The sequence below is a fragment of the Ahaetulla prasina genome, chromosome 1 (genome assembly GCF_028640845.1).
Source record: "Ahaetulla prasina isolate Xishuangbanna chromosome 1, ASM2864084v1, whole genome shotgun sequence".
Taxonomy (NCBI): domain Eukaryota; kingdom Metazoa; phylum Chordata; class Lepidosauria; order Squamata; family Colubridae; genus Ahaetulla; species Ahaetulla prasina.
In genome coordinates, this window is record NC_080539.1 from 221224444 (window position 1) to 221241379 (window position 16936).

A 16936-nucleotide genomic window follows, 5' to 3' on the forward strand; every position below is an offset into this window, starting at 1 on the left:
TAGTTCACCTTTTTATATATGTGACCCAAGTCACTGAACATACCTAATACTTTTCTTTCTATTTTCCCCACAATACCCTGCAAGGTGGGTTGGGTTGAGAAAGTGACTGGGCCAAAGTCACCCATCAGACTTTCCTGCCTAGGGGAGAACTAGAACTCACAATCTCCTGGTTTATTATTTCTAGGACTGTTTATCTAACCCAGCTCTATAACTCCCTCTTTTTATGCCATCAGGAAACAAAATTCCAATGGAAATTCTGACTTTTGTTTTCATCTTGGTCTAGTAAATGAATCTGCATGTGTATTCAGAAATAATTTGTTTTATTGAATTGCTCAGTTTTCCATCCTTCCAAGGTCAGTAAAATGAGGACCCAGATTGTTGGGGTCAATCTACTGACATTTGTAAACCACTCAGAGTGCTCTAAAATGCTATGAAGCGGTATACAAGTCAAAGTGCTATTGCTATTGCTACTTTCTTAAAGCTAGCAGGGTCAGTGCCAATCTAAGGTGAGGGGGAGGGAGGTGAGTGATGTCTTTCTGGGAACTCCAGAAAGCCCCCCCCACCCATTTACAGAAGGAACACTTAATAATGCAAGGATTTTTTTTATGTTGATTTATCCTGCATAGTGGAAAATTCCACTGTGTGCAGATGTCTTTTACCAAAAAACAAGCTGAAATACCAACAAGCGTAATAAAAGTAATTATTTGCCAGTTTCCTTTTATTATGTAACTCATACTGTAAATATAAGTTAAACAAAGACTTATTTATTCTAAAAGTAATGCACTGAACTTTTAAAATGAGATTAGGTTGAGTTTTAATTTTTTTAAAGGAGTTACGCAACATCCGGACAATTAACCATTTTGTCTTATAAGGTACTTGTCCTGTTTAATTATACTTCAGCTAAATGCAAAGCTGATCCAACAACATTTTTAACCATGTTCATTTGTTTAATAAAATGCAACCCTATGGTAAAATGTTGTTTAATTAAGATAAACTTGATAAGTTATAATTAAAAAATGAGTTGTAAGATGCACCAAATGCTTTTGAAAAATTTCGTAACTGTAAGCCTGATTCAGTGACCTTCAGAAATTCTTGGGACTAGCCTGTGCCATTCTGCAGAAGGAAGTCTTCTGTGCATTTTAATATTTTCAGTTTTTAAAAATTTGCATATACAGGTAGTCCTCAACTTATGACCACAATTGAGTTCTACATTTATGTTGTTAAGTGAGAAATTTGTTAAGTGAGTTTTGTCCCATTTTACAACTTTTCTTGATGCATTTGTTAAGTAAATCACTGCTGTTGTTAAATTAGTAACATGGTTGTTAAGTGAATTTGGTTTCTCCATTGACTTTGCTTGACAAGAGGTTGCAAAACAGGACTCCTGGACCCTGCAACTGTCATAAACGTGAGTCAGTTATCAAGCATGCAAATGTCGACCACGGGATGCTACAATGGTCGTAAGTGTGAAAAAGGGTAATATTTTTCACTGCCACTTTAACTTCAAATGGTCACTAACGAACTGTTAAGTCAAGGACTACCTGTACTACATAAGTCACTATTTTATGATATTTTGCATTGCAAATGTTGGTTTAACAGATCCTGTTGTGCTTATGTAAGTGGTGCAGTGAAGTCAACAGGCCTATTTCTTGACAGCTTTTTCCCCCATTGCTGAAATGAAAGCTCTTTATCCATCTTTCACTTGGCAGAAAACAGGAAATCTGTGATCCCTATTCTGCCTCTCTCATGGGTGGCTCTTGTCAGGGCAGTGTGGAAAACGGGAGCCAATACTTCATAGACTTTGCACTCTCTGAGGGTCAGAGTAAGTTCCCAAACTTTAGCATAAGTACAGATAATGACTGACTTAAGCTTGTCTCAAGGGCTGGGGATGAGCTGACAGCAATGTCAAGAGGCCATGAGAAAAAAAACACATGTTGCCAGGGTATGTTTGTACCATGATTAGGAGTAACAAGGGAAAGGCCCTAAATCTTTAAGAGGTTTAAGAGATTCTGCCCACCCCCTATGGTATTTAGTGTGCCGATTGAAATATAATCACCAGTTTTCCCGCCCCCCTTTTTTTGGGAGGGGAGGGAAAAATCCCTTCAAGTCAGTGTTGACTCCTGGCGACTGTCTGGACAAGTCCAGGCAATTTTCTTGGCAAGATTTTCTAAAAGCGACTCGCCATTGCCATCCTATGCCGGAGAAAGAAGAGACTATGTCTGCTTTTCTAGCGACAAGTCTGTTCAGATGTACTTATGATTTTTTTCCAATTCCGAAAAACTAAAATTGTGCAGGGCAAGGAAGGTAAAGTTTACAGGGACCCCAAAGTCGCTTTGGGCGTTAAAGAGAGGAGGAAGAGTAACAGGACCTTGGAGATCATCTAGTCTAACCCCCAGCTCATGCTTCCGATCGACGAGCTCAGTGTCTTAGCCACTGAGCCACCTTAGTCATCTCTTTCCACTGCTTTTCCTTTCTCTCAAGCAAAACCATCCAGTCAAGCGAACCGGGTCCTAAGAATTTTGCAGCCAAAAACGAAACTAAAAACACCCCATCCCATTTGCGGAGGGGGATGCTGCAACCCGAAGGGCGGAAAGCGTGCCGCGGCAACCTTCACGCAGGTATGTCTTGACCGGCGACGACGGTGGCAACCGTTCTACGGTCGGAGTTGCAAGCCGCTTGTTTCCGAGCCACAGCCGGAGCCTTGCAAGAGGTGTAAACACGGATTCCTGCGCGCTGAGGCGGATTTGGAAAAGGTCCGGCCGAAACGTTGACAGGATTAACCTCTTCCGACGCCCGAAGCGATCAGCGTTTCTCCTCCCCACCTGTTGAAGGCTCTCTCCTCAGTCCGGGTTGGCGCACGCCTCCCTTCCCCCGGCGGCGGGAATGGGCAGCTGCAGTTTCCCAGCCTGTCACGGAAACAGCTGCTTCGGCGCGCTCGGTTAGGCGAAGGGCAGCTCGAGGAAGGCGGGCAGCCCGCCGAGAGGGAAACGGGGGGGAAAGAAGCCCTTTTTAGTCTCCCGTCCCCTGCGCACACAGTCTCACACAAGCACAGACACACACACACACACACACCCAAGCCTCGGAAGAAGAGGGAGCTCTGCTCTGGCTGCGCAGTAAAGCGCGGTTTCCCTCTGGCGTTTGCAGCCGGGAAAGCTCGGCGTTGCCGGGATTATTTTTCTCTGCGTCCCCCCCCCCTCCCGCCACCGGTTCCCCGCCTCCCTTCCCGGCGAAGTTTTCCAAGGTGTGGTTTCAAAAGCAACCTCCCATCCCTTGCGCCCGGCTCCCGCTGAGCTCCGGGAAGGAGGAGGAGAGCCTTTTGGGGTGAGGAGGAGGCGTGTGGGCGGCCGTGCCAGCTGGGCAACCGGTGCTAAAGAAGCGCCTCACAGCTTTGAGGGGAGGAGGGAAGGGAGAATGCGGAGCCTCCTTTCAGGGACGCCAAAGCGGCGGGAAACCAGCACCGCCGCCTCAGTCACCAGAGTCTAAGCTTTCGGCGGCTCCAGACAGGTGAGGCGGGGAGCGGGCAAGCGTCCGCCGGGGAGCAGAGACCCAGGCGGTTTCCTTCGCTCCCTGCAAGGGAGTAGGCGTAGTTTTTGCATTCCTGCCTCCGCCGGACTTCGACCTGGAGCTTACCAGTCGTCTTAAAGAGAAATGGACGGTCAGACCTGCACGGCCCCGAGTGACGTGGCTCTCGCCAGGTAAGCACCCGCTCCCCTGCCTGCTTTTCCGAAAGGTAGAGGGTTGTGTGTTGTTGTGTTTTTTTTTTGGTCGCCGAGGGGCAAAAGGCGAGCGTGGCGCCCCGTTTAGCAAAGTTCAACAAGGCGGGTAAGTGACTCGCCTGTTCCTCCACCTCTTAATGCCCCCTTCTTTTAACAACAAACAAACAAACTTACCTGGCTAAGAGGTCAGTGCTTCACTTGGGGAGCTCTGGGGATGTTGGGTCTTATTGGGGCGGTGAACAGCTGCTCTCCGGAGGGAGACGAACAGTCTCTTTGCCTTTGACTGGGAATAGCAAGTCTGGCTGAACTTTAGGGGAGAGAGAGTCTCGGAGTAAAGACGCTGGATAAACATGCATAGAGTTGTATTGTGCACCTTTAAAAGTACAAGATACGAAAGACCCGAAAACCTGGTTGTAAATTCAGCTGGGTCACCTGCTCCTTATTCCTAAGTAAAGTTTAGTGTTCTGTGAATTGTGGAAACTGGGAAAAAAGGTTTATTCTGAACGCCCCCCCAAATCTGTGCTTGAGTGAGGAAGTAATTATTATTTCTTTAAAGGTTGGGGGAAGAGGAAAAGCTCAGCTTGAAAGCAAAGCTAAGTTAGCAACCCTTGGCGGAGAGGAATGTGAGTATTGGTATGCTGTGCTGGTGGAATAGTAATTCACCTTACAAAGCATTCCTGTGAGCTTGGGTAAAACAATACACCTTAGCTCTGGAAAGGGCAAGTCAGCTCAACTTGATAAAAAAAAAAGAGCTTATTGTTGGACTTCCAAGTGTTGAAAGATAGTGCCTGCTCCTTCCTTGTGCATATTGAAAACAAACTTGAATAGTTATGTGGATTTAATAATGTGATATTTTGCAAGGACTGGGAAATCTCTCATGCAGTCTCTGAACAAGAAAATGTATTTGCATGTTAATGGAGGAAACAGGTGGGCTAATTATAATCTTAATCTATTTTTGGCTTACTATACAGATAATTTCGTGCAAAGCCGTGCACAAGAGTATTAGATTTCTGTGGTTTATCTTCCTTGGTTGGTTTTGGGGAGAGCTAGGGAAAGCTAAAACAAATGCTGTGTAACAAGGAAGCATGAAACATTCCTTTTGATTCACTGGAGAATTAAAACCCAAACATTTCGAAAGAGAGAAGTTTCATATCATGCAAATTTCATCAAAACTATTTCACATGCCCCTAAATCTTGGGATGAGGGTGGGAGACAATAGTGAACATCTAGGAAGTAGGTAGGGTAGTAGGGGCAAATATCTTAGAATAATATTGTGATGCAACTATTATAAATTGCTTAGCAATAATTTAACTAAAAGAAAGTAATATGCATTTTGTGCATAGTACATATAAATGGTTACTTCTCAGCATGAAGTCCAATATTTTTTTCTTTGCATTTTCCCTTTTGGCTGAGTTTTTCAGTACTCCTACATACTATTCTTTTTTATTGGGGATATATTTATTGGGTTTCAGTCTCCCATCAGTTAAGAAGATAAGAACTCCAAAGCACATGGTTGTGAAAATATCATAAGTATTTTTGGAATGTATGTGTGATGCTACCATTGTGAATTTCTTGTTAAGAACACCTATCAAATTTTAATATTATGAATGTCTAACTTATTTAGAGGGCGAGTGCTTGCTTGTTGCAGTAAAGTACAAATGCCATAAGCAAAATACCTGTTTACTCAGAGGTATATTCCTGGTTAAATTGCTTGATAGCTGTGCAGAAACTTTAAATTGTATAGCTGACAGTGGTACAGAAACCTTATAGGAGCAGTGATCACTCTGAGGATCCACATGGGCTATTTCTGCTTCCAAGTGCTGCTTTTGAAATCTACTGGAATGTATTAGGGATTTCTGCACTGAGAAGCAGAAGAATGGAACCTCGCCTTTATGGTGGGCTTTTGAGACACTGGAAAGCAGTGGGAACTTTTGCTACTTCTAAGTACTTACAAATCCAATAAGAAATTGATGATCTTTCCTTGAGCCTCTTATGCAGGGACAGCTGCTGAAAAATCCTTCAAAGAAATGGAAACAGTGAGTGTGTGTGTATGTGTATTTGGGGGGGGGGAGGGCTTGTTTCTGTTGTGTAGGACTGGAATATAATTTCCTGGCCCTGGATTTTGAGGGTGGAGGGATATTGCAGAAGCTGAAATGCGGTTGGGACAGACTATGTTTTCTCTCTTCTACTTCTCAGAGATTATATACAGTATAAAGAGTTAACAGTTGCACCAATTGTACTTTATGTTTGTGTACACAAAATAAAGAACAGGTAGTTCAGCACATGACAGCCTGTCAATCTGAAAATACTCTGAAACAAATAGGTATTGTTTCTGTGCACATAATTCCAAGCCCGAGATTTTAAGAGGGTGGTCAATCCAAGTAGTTTCCCCTCTACAAACATAGTGTATATTGTATATTATACTCTACAAAGTGGCTTAAACAACAAAGGCAAGTGTGAGAGAGTACTGTTCTGTAAATAATTTTACCAATCCTATGTGTAGTGTTGTTCGTAGTAGCACAAAAGAAATTATACTTACAGACTGCATTTTCCTGTAGATTGTGGTATGAATTTATTTTTTTAAGCAACAGGTCACAACCTGTTCATATTAGTAAGTAGGAAATCTGTTGGACATCAAACTTGTTTTAAAAGTCTCATTATGTAGAACTCTTTTTAGTAGTCTGGGTTATTGAAGAATTGCAAGAAAATATTAGTAATACATGTAAAACAGAAAAAGCTAAAATAAGCAGGGTGGGAAATTAATCTTCTTGTTTATTGCCCATGTTTTGTTACAAACTGATGGAAAAAGGAAAATCAGACTCTAAATGCTGCCTGTTTTTTAAACAATAATTACATTCAATATGATATTAATATAAAAAGCATGTGATATGGTTGCAGGATCAGAGCCAGAGACTATATTTGAATGACCTGAAGGTGTGTTAAAATTGTTCAAGGAAGCTAAAGCTGCAATCTGGGAAAGGCAGTCTTAGCCCTCTAAGTACTTGGAAAATAGACCACCTGTGAACCATATGTAAAACCACCCTGATCGCCATAGAATAAAGTATGAATTAGGCCTGTATAAATCATTTAATAGGATTTCAAAGCATTGGAAAGTTGTGGGAGTGCTTTGGAACATCTGCTTCATTGACCAGATCTGGAGGAGTGCTGAGAGCCCTGTAAAATAACTTGCCTAGCTTTAGTACACATATTAGGACTGCACGGTACTTTGGATTCTGTTCCAAACAAAGTACTGAAAAGAATACAAGACTGTAAGTATAGTACCCACCCACAACTCTTTAAGGTAGATATTTCATGAATTCTGGAAAAAGATGCCGTTGCTTTAAAAAGTACCAAGTAGATGCTATAGGCTTTACGTGAGCACTGCACACCAGAACAACTAGACATAAGAATAGTTTTTTCCCTGAACGCCATCACTCTGCTAAACAAATAATTCCCTCAACACTGTCAAACTATTTACTAAGTCTGCACTACTATTAATCTTCTCATCGTTCCTATCACCCATCTCCTCCCACTTATGACTATATGACTATAACCTTGTTGCTGGTATCCTTACAATTTATATTGACTGTTTCCCTATGACTATCATTAAGTGTTGTACCCTATGATTCTTGATGAACGTATCTTTTCTTTTATGTACACTGTGAGCGTATGCACCAAGACAAATTTCTTGTGTGTCCAATCACACTTGGCCAATAAAATTCTATTCTATTCTATTCTACCTCTATATTCAGAAACAGTGCATAGCCCCAACAAACAAGACATACATATGGTTTATTATTTAGTGAATTTAAGTTGCTGCTATTGCTTTGAATTTAAATTCAGATATATGGATGCCTTTTTCTTTTCTGTGTAATTTATACCTCTATCTTGACTGGGAATGCTGAAGGAACAAATCCTTGATAAGAGATTGGATAATTCAAGAAAAGCCAATTGCAAGACAGGTGACCTTTCTTTGCTGTTCATTAGATTATTTGTTTATTTAAAACATGTATATCCTATTTTACCATATCCTAGATAGCCACGGATGTATTTTGGATGAAACAGAAGTACAGGTGGACCAGTTGTTTGAGCTGTATAAAATAATTTCATATGTAGGAAACACATCGAGTAAAAGATAGAAATTAAGAAAAGGATGATTAAGAATAATGACTGCATACGTAGTCTTCAGAATTAATACTTGTGCCATACCAGTTATTCCCAGCTCTGTGTATGGGAGTAGTAAAGAGTATGAATAGTTTTGTGTGCTCCCAGTACCTGGATGAAGCTGTCTATCTAGACCCGTTCCAGTCTGGCTTTCGGCCCGGATACAGTATGGAGACAGCTTTGGTCGCGCTGGTGGATGATCTCTGGAGGGCCAGGGATAGGGGTTATTCCTCTGCCCTGGTCCTATTAGACCTCTCAGCGGCTTTTGATACCCTCGACCATGGTATCCTGCTGTGCCGGTTGGAGGGGTTGGGAGTGGGAGGCACCGTTTATCGGTGGTTCTCCTCCTACCTCTCTGACCGGACGCAGACGGTGTTGACAGGGGGGCAGAGATCGACTCCGAGGTGCCTCATGTGTGGGGTGCCGCAGGGATCGATTCTCTCACCCCTCCTGTTCAACATCTATATGAAGCCGCTGGGTGAGATCATCAGTGGCTTTGGGGTGAGATACCAACTGTACGCTGATGATACCCAGCTGTACTTTTCCACCCCGGGCCACCCCAGCGAAGCTGTCGAAGTGCTGTCCCGGTGTTTGGAAGCTGTACGGGTCTGGATGGGGAGGAACAGGCTCAAACTTAATCCCTCCAAGACGGAGTGGCTGTGGATGTCGGCACCTCGGTACAGTCAGCTGCAGATGCGGCTGTCTATCGGGGGTGAGTTGTTGGCCCCGATGGAGAAGGTACGCAACTTGGGCGTGCTCCTGGATGGTCGGTTGTCCTTTGAAGATCATTTGGCGACCGTCTCCAAGAGAGCTTTTTATCAGGTTCGCCTGATCCGCCAGTTGCGTCCCTTCCTGGACTGGGATGCCCTATGCACGGTCACTCATGCTCTCGTTACCTCTCGTCTGGACTATTGCAATGCTCTCTACATGGGGCTCCCCTTGAAGAGCACCCGGAGACTTCAGCTAGTCCAGAATGCGGCTGCGCGGGTTATTGAGGGAGCGGTTCAGAACTCCCACGTAACACCTATCCTGCGCAGACTGCACTGGCTACCTGTTGTTTTCTGGGTGCGCTTCAAGGTATTGGTTACCACCTTTAAAGTACTCCATGGCTTAGGACCGGGTTACTTACGGGACCGCCTACTGCCGGCCTCTATCTCCCAGCATCCGGTGCGTTCCCACAGAGAGGGACTCCTCAGGGTGCCGTCAGCCAAACAGTGTCGACTGGCGGCCCCCAGGGGGAGGGCCTTCTCTGTGGGGGCTCCTACCCTGTGGAACGAGCTTCCCCTTGGGCTTCGACAACTACCTGACCTTAGGACCTTTCGCCGCGAACTTAAAACCTATTTATTTCATATGGCTGGACTGGCCTGATTCTTAAATTTTTAAATTTTAATTGTGGGTTTTAAATTGTTGTAATTTGTATGAGGTGTAATGTTATTTTAAATTTCTGGCATATTTGAATTAGTTTTTTAAGGGTTGTTTTAATTATGATGTATATTTCTGTTTTGTATTTTACTTGCCTGTTCACCGCCCTGAGTCCTTCGGGAGAAGGGCGGTATACAAATTAAAACATTATTATTATTATTATTATTATTATATAAGCTATTATTTTACTTCCTTGATTCAAATATGTGTTTTCCTAGAATCCTGCAGTTGTCCTGGGAGCCTGGAAAAATACATACCTCCTTAAGGAATCGTGAACTGGTATAATGAGTATACTCACTTTATCTGTTGTAAGTTTGAATTAGTGTACACCTGTCTTCTTAATAAGCTTTTAGAGCGGCTTCTTTAAGAGGCCTGCACTGACAGATACTAGAAAACCCTCACTGAATGTATTGAATAGTTTTTAAGAAAGGTGCTGATTCCCTTCATTCTTTTCAGATAAAATGTTGAAAAAGAAATATTTGAGGTTAGTATTGCTCCACTTTTTACTGCTGTTTGCTTATAGCTGTCATAGCTACTATAATAACATTGTGCATATAGAAAAGGGGGACCCGTTGACCTGTCACATCAAGTGAGTCAGCATTATCTTTTAAAGTCATAATTCAGCGATATGGGTTTTTTCCAAGAATTGTGTCTGTCTACTCATATTAACCCTAGGTTATTCTCAATTGCTGTACACTTTGTTTTTCAAAAAAAAAATTGGCCATAGTTATTTAACTAGTAAATTTGTTCTCTTGAAATGGTTTACTGTAGCACAAGATTCCCACGCCTCTTTTGCTGAAGGAGGTTATTGGAAAAATTGTGTAATCCCAAAAAGAGGCAGTGTTTGGAGTAGCAATTTCCTCTGAATGAATGTCTAAAAGCATAGTAAGGTCCCATCTATATTTTGATGCAGAGATTGGTTTTAAACTGGTGGCAGTTTAAATGACAAACAAATCCATTGTTCTCCAAATATCTTTTGTAGTTTTGCAAAGGATACCATTGTGAGGCATTCGAAGAAAAGCCTTTGCTCTTAATTGTATCCTTAAATTATTTTAAAAATAAATTACAATCATATTTAAATGTAGTGGCAGTGATTGTAAGCCTTCAGTGGAGCTATAATTAGCAGTTATAGAGACCACAGGATTTCAATAACAGGAGCAATACTTGAGCTGCTCCTTTTCCAACTGCCCTATTGTCTTGTGGGGTGAATCCTAATGCTTAACAGTGTCATTGCCTGGTAAGAATTTTTAGTTTTGGTTACAGAGAGATTGTCTGGTGAAAGAAAGTTGAGGTACGGTAGAGTTATGTATGTTAAAGGTAAAGGTTCCCCTCGCAGATATGTGCTAGTCGTTGCTGACTCTAGGGGGCGATGCTCCTCTCCGTTTCAAAGCCAAAGAGCCAGCGCTGTCCGAAGATGTCTCTGTGGTCATGTGGCCAGCATGAGTAAACGCCAAAGGTGCACGGAATGCTGTTACCTTCCCACCAAAGGTGTCCCTATTTTTCTACTTGCATTTTTTACGTGCTTTCGAACTGCTAGGTTGGCAGAAGCTGGGACAAGTAATGGGAGCTCACCCTCTTACGTGGCACTAGGGATTCGAACCACTGAACTGCCGACCTGTCGATCGACAAGCTCAGAGTCTTAGCCACTGAGCCTTAAACCTGCATCAGCTATTGGGTGGTTTAAAAAGTTGTAAAGATAAATTATTGGATAGTGTTGAGAAAAGAGGAAATATAGTATTTGGTACTATAATAGCTTACAGTGCAATTTCTATCTAGTTTACAGATAATCCTTGACTTATAATCACAATTGAGCCCAAACTTTCCATTGTTAAGCAAGACTGTTGTTAAGGGAATTTTGCCCCATTTTACGAGCTTTCTTGCCTCAGTTAAATTAATCAGTGCAATTGTTAAGTTAGTTACACGTTTGTTAAATGATTCTGGCTTCCCCGTTGATTTTTGCTTCTCAGAAGGTTGCAAAAGATCATCACATGACACAAGGATATTGCAACCATAAAAAATACATGCCAGTCACCAAGTGGCCAATTTTTGATCACGTGACAATGGGGATGAAAAACAGTCATAAGTCTCTTTTTTTCAGTGTCATTGTAACTTTGAACAGTCTCTAAACAAATGGTTGTAAATTGAGGACTACCTGTACGGGTCTGTTGATGAAGATGTGATTGCATGTTTACTAACAATTCATACATCCCCCCACCATGATGTAATATTTAAGTTATATTCCAACATTTAATCATTTAAAAATGATTAAATTATAACCTAACTATAACCTGTTAGTTTAAAACAGGTTAGGATTAGAGGCAAAGCTCTAATGAAAGAAAAATGGAAATGTTTGAATGAACTTTTGTTTTTGCCTGAATCTGTCACTGCATCAATGCATTCATAATCATAATCTACAGCATGTTTCCCCAAGCTGCTGCTTTGCAGAAGTGTTACTTTAGACCAGGGGTGTCCAAACTTGGCCTCTTGAAGAGTGGTGGACTTCAACTCCCAGAATTTCCCAGCCAGCATGAGCTATAAATATGAGCAAGTTGCTGGCTGGGGAATTCTGGGAGTTGAAGTCCACCACTCTTCAAGGGGCCAAGTTTGGACATCCCTGCTTTAGACTATTCCCAGAATGCACAAATTACATGGAAATGAACCATAGTGGCTAGGAATTGTGGTTGCATTTGTTCTAATGATGTGAGCATTCCCCAGGACTAAATAAATTACAGAACATCACATCTGGAAGACATGAGCCTGATGCAAACCGCTTTACAGTAATCTTACATACCTTACCAAATAAAATGAAATTGCAACATGTACAGTATCTAAGTTTTTTTAAAAAAATTTTTTTTACTTAAATAATTGCTATCTTTAATCATATTGTACAGTACAGGTGAATCCAGCTAAAGAGAACAGTTTTCAAATTTCCTTGACTTGGGGCTTGTCTGTTCCCATACAATCTAGACTAGACTAGACTAGACTAGACTAGACTAGACTAGACTAGAATTTTTTATTGGCCAAGTATGATTGGACACACAAGGAATTTGTCTTGGTGCATACGCTCTCAGTGTACATAAAAGAAAAGGTACATTTGTCAAGAATCATAAGGTATCTTATAAAAATGTTTTCAAGTACCTTTTTATTCAACATTCAAATGTGGTTCAGAGGCTTTCTCTGCCTGACAAGAGGTATTTTAATTGTGAAAATGTCAGAAATCTTGAATCAAAATCCTTAATAAGTTATTAAGCTTATAGGTTGACTTTATTGTTCCTTACCCCAACCAGCTTAGAAGCTTGTCATGTGAGAGAAAAGAACAATGTTCTTAGAAATGTTGTGAAGGAAAGCAAGATAAAGTTATAGTAGTTGAAGTATTTATAGAAAGGAATGCAGAAATGCATAGAATATAGTGGCTTAAGTAGACTTAACTTGGCTGGTAAGTAAATCCCTTCTTCTGTAATTAACCATGTACAGTACCAGGAGTTTTGTCTTCAAACAGCTATGAAACTATTCAGGAGGAAAAGCTAAAAGGCGCTGCGGAAGAAAGGAATGCAAACTCAAAACATGTGCCTTAACTGAAAACACTGTAAAATCGTGGGATAATCTGAACTGACAAAAATAGTTTTCAAGATTTGCATATAAATTTGAAAATTAATTTCCTGACTCCTTAAAAAAATATTATCCATGGTTGGTTGTTAAAATTGAGAGCAAAATATACAACGTGTATTTCTTAGAACTATATGTTTTTCTGGAGATCTTAATTATTCTAAAAGTGCCATTTAAGAATCAAGTAGTGCTGCATTTATTGCTCAGTATGGTAATTTCATGACTGTGGTAACTGTGGAAGAAATGGTTGTGATAGTACCTGCCAATCTACTCCTTGACTAATCCCAGCATTTGGGTGCATTGTGTTTCATTAGTTTTACTGCTTGCTTCAGGTTAGTTTCAGTGTTAGAATCATAGGACTGGAAGGGACCTTGGAGGTCTTCTAGTCCAATCCCCTGCTCAAGACAATCATACATCCCATTGTCCAGTCTATTTTTGAAAAACTCCAGTGATGGAGCATCCACAATTCCAGGAGGCAAACTTTTCCATTGTTTATTGCTTTTATTGTCAGAAAATGTATCCTTATTTCTAGGTTGTATCTCTCTTTGACAAGCTTCCATCCATTACTACTTGTCCTGCTCTCTGGCGCCCTAGATAATAAGTCAATCCCTCTTTTCTGTGACAGCCCCTCAAGTTCTGGATGGCAGCTATGTCCCCCCCAATCCTGCTCTTTGATAGGCTAGACATATTCAGGTCCCTCAGCTCTTCTCATATGATTTAATCTTCAGACCCCTTATCATCTCTATTGATCTTCTCTGCACATTTTCCAGGGTCTCAGCATGACCAGAACTGGGTGCATTATTCCAGGTGTGGTCTCACCAGCGCTGTGTAAAGAGATACTGTTACTTCTTGTTGTCTTGACACTATTCCTCTATTGATGTAGCCTAGGTCTGCACTGGCTTTTTTGGCAGTGGCAGCATACTGCTGGCCAGGAGTGAAATCCAGCAGGTTCTGGAGAACCGGTAATTTTGAGTAGTTTGGAGAACCAGGAAATACCACCTCTGACTGGCCTCAGAGTGGGGTGGAAATGGAGATTTTGCAATATCCTTCCCCCAGGAGTGGGGAGGGAATGGTAATTTTGCAGTATCCTTCCCCTGCCACACCCATGAAGTCACGCCCACCAAGCCACACCCACAGAACCGGTAGTAAAAAAAAATTGGGATTTCACCACTGCTGCTGGCTCATACTTAAGTGGTGATCCACTAGGACAGGGCTCTCCAACCATGGCAACTTTAAAACTTGTGGACTTCAACTTCCAGAATTGGAGACCTCTGCACTAGGACATCTAGATCCCTTTCACAGTTAATATTGTTGAATCAGGTACATTGGCTCAATGAATCAATTCATTTAGTCAATGTTGTTTTGTTAAGATTGAATTTAAAGTCTTTGCTTTGGTCTAGAATGCAGTGCCATGAATAGTAACACCATTGCTTCATGACCATCATTGGCTGCCACTGGCCTCTAGGTACAATTCAGCTGGTTTTCATTTATTTTTCTTATTTTTCTTTTTGATGTCTTGAAATCAGTGTTGACAGCTGGTGACTGCCTGGACTAGTTCCTGCAGTTTTCTTGGCAAGCTTTTGGGAAGTGGTTTGTCTTTGCCTTCTTTCTACAGTTGAAAGAATTAGTGGTCCAAAGTTATCCATCTGTCTGCATGCCTAAAGTGGGACTAAAATTTATAATATAATCTCCTGTTTTTTAGCCTGGTACCTTAACCATCACAACAAACTGTCATTCCTACATAGCTTAAGGTCCAGATATTTATTAGATTGTCTCTCTCTGCTGATCTTTTCGCAACTCTTTTTTGCAGGGTTGGCTTACTCTGTGCCCTATTGGTTAAAGCAATGTCATCTTGCAAGGTCTTAGAAATGGGCTTTCTGTGTGGCTGTACTTGGAAATCCATGTCATTCTGATACTGTATTATTTCTGCAAAGCCTTGAAGGCCTTGTTATTTCAGTAGGCTTTGGACGCTCATCCTGCTCTCTGATCTATGTCTTCTGTGGTGTTATAATTGCTCTCGTTGTTTTCTTACTAGAAGTGATTCTAGTAATTCTCCTTTATTATTATTTCAATATTTTAGAAGTTTTAAGGTGCTTAGAATTGTGACTCTAGCTGAGGTGGATTATAGATTTGATTAAATAAATAAACTAGCACCAAATAATCCTGTAAAGCAATAGTGTATTGTAGGGCTTCTGATTTTGTTTACGAATTGGTCTAATCCTTAGGAATACTTGCCATAAGCCATCATTCCGTGCTTGAAATATCATTGAGGCTGTTCACGTAGATTTTCATACCAGGTTAATGTTGTTATGCGAGGTAGATCAAGAGAATTTCAGCAGGCTAGCAACATAAACATGATGGAAATGGTAAAGTTGTCAATGTGTACAGAGAAAAATAGGTAATTTAAAATGTCGAATACTCTTTTCTTACAACCTTTACTGCTGTTTTGTAAACTGCCCAGAATTATAGCATATACATTGGGTAGCCATCTAAGTCTTTTAAACAAATAAATTGGAAAAAAATAGAGATTGCAATTGAGTTTATCTGAAAGAAGACAGATTTGAAGTTGTGTTTTTTTTTAAATTGTATCTTGAGAAGAAATTTGGTGTAGTGTTTAAAGGCATCGGAACAGAGTCTCTGAGACTTTGAGTCAGGGATGAAATCTAAATTTTTTTGCTACCGGTTCTGTGGGTGTAGCTTGGTGGGCATGGCTTGATGGGAGGTGTGATTGGGTGGGCCTGGGCTATGTAACCATGTGACTGGGGGATCAAAAGACAGAAACTCACTAACAATGTCCTGTTGGAGCAGGGTTGGACTAGATGATCTCCAGGTCCCTTCCAGTCCTGTTTTGTCAGAAACTGGTTCTGAAAGTCACAAAAAGCAGTCATGTGACTGTAGGATGCTCTGACAATTGTAAATGCACCAATTGCAAAGGACTGAATTATGATCACATGACTGCAAGAACACTGTGATGGTTGAAAGTTCAAGAACCAGTCTCAAATCTCCCTTTTCCGTGCCATCAGGACTTGGATCAATTGCTGAATAGGCAATAGCTGAATGGTCCTTGAAGTTCAAACAGCCTGCTCTACTTGCCTAATGTGATCTCCAAAGCAGGCAACATTTAGCAGCAGCCACAATTAATTGTGTCTTCCCCCAAATTAGTTCCTGCTTCCAGGATGGAGCCATGTAGCCTCTACTATGTAGGAAGGCTATGTAATGCAGTGGCTACTTCCAGAAGGAGATCTACAATAAAAGGAAAGTAACTAATCAGTGATGGATGGGGAGGAGGGGGGGACCCCGATAGGTAGGAAGCAGGCCCAAGGCCTGCAGGGACGAGTGGGCATGATACAGGGGGTGAGGGTGGGAGAGATAGGCAGAAAGCTGCTGCAACATTCCTGTGATTGGTCATAAGGGTGGGCAAATTGCCACAGGGGTGCTGCAGCGGCCATTATTTAGAATATGTAATTTTTGTAAGTAACTTTTCCATCATAACTGCAACTAGTCGTAAGTTGTGGACTATCTGCATGGCTTTTCTGAGCAGAATTGGGAAGAGGGTGAAATCAGAAAAAATACTTTACATGGAGCCCAGTATTACAAGGTATGTGGCCTTTGTACTTTTGTTGCCCTATTCTGTGTGTGTGTGTGTGTTTATATGTGTGTGTACACACACACATACATAACAAAAAACAGACATTCTGTGAGCTCCGGAACTAAAATAATTAAAATTTTATTCTACTAAGCTTTTGTCAGCCATCTGCTGACATCATCAGCGTATTAAACTACCATTGCAGAGATCTCTGCCTTTATATGCCATTAATCAATTTGGCCATTGCGTGTGTAATAAGGCCCCTCCTGTAATACATATTTATATCTGTAATATATATAATAATATATATATGTTTTTGTAGGTTTTCACGGGTATAGGTATGTAGGTCTTGGCATATTCGGATCTTTTCCCGTGTAAGGTTGAGAGTATCTTGGCGACGTTTCGATGAGATCTCACTTATCATCTTCAGGTTGGTGTCTTTGGC

At 41.4% G+C, this 16936-nt stretch overlaps 1 protein-coding gene across 5 annotated transcripts in view; it reads left to right on the plus strand.

Annotated features, from left to right (window-relative positions):
• The first annotated feature begins 3259 nt into the window (after positions 1 to 3259).
• The window catches only part of COBLL1 (cordon-bleu WH2 repeat protein like 1), a 121986-nt gene continuing 108309 nt past the window's right edge, over positions 3260 to 16936 (plus strand). Inside the window, exon 1 of one of the 5 annotated variants that reach the window (XM_058191570.1) lies at positions 3260 to 3692. In XM_058191570.1, coding sequence (XP_058047553.1) covers positions 3646 to 3692 — 47 coding nt within the window. In that variant the 5' untranslated portion in view covers positions 3260 to 3645. Of the gene's footprint in view, positions 3693 to 5485; positions 5750 to 16936 lie in introns of those variants that run through there. The other 4 variants (XM_058191535.1, XM_058191544.1, XM_058191554.1 and 1 more) reach the window with 4 other exon arrangements.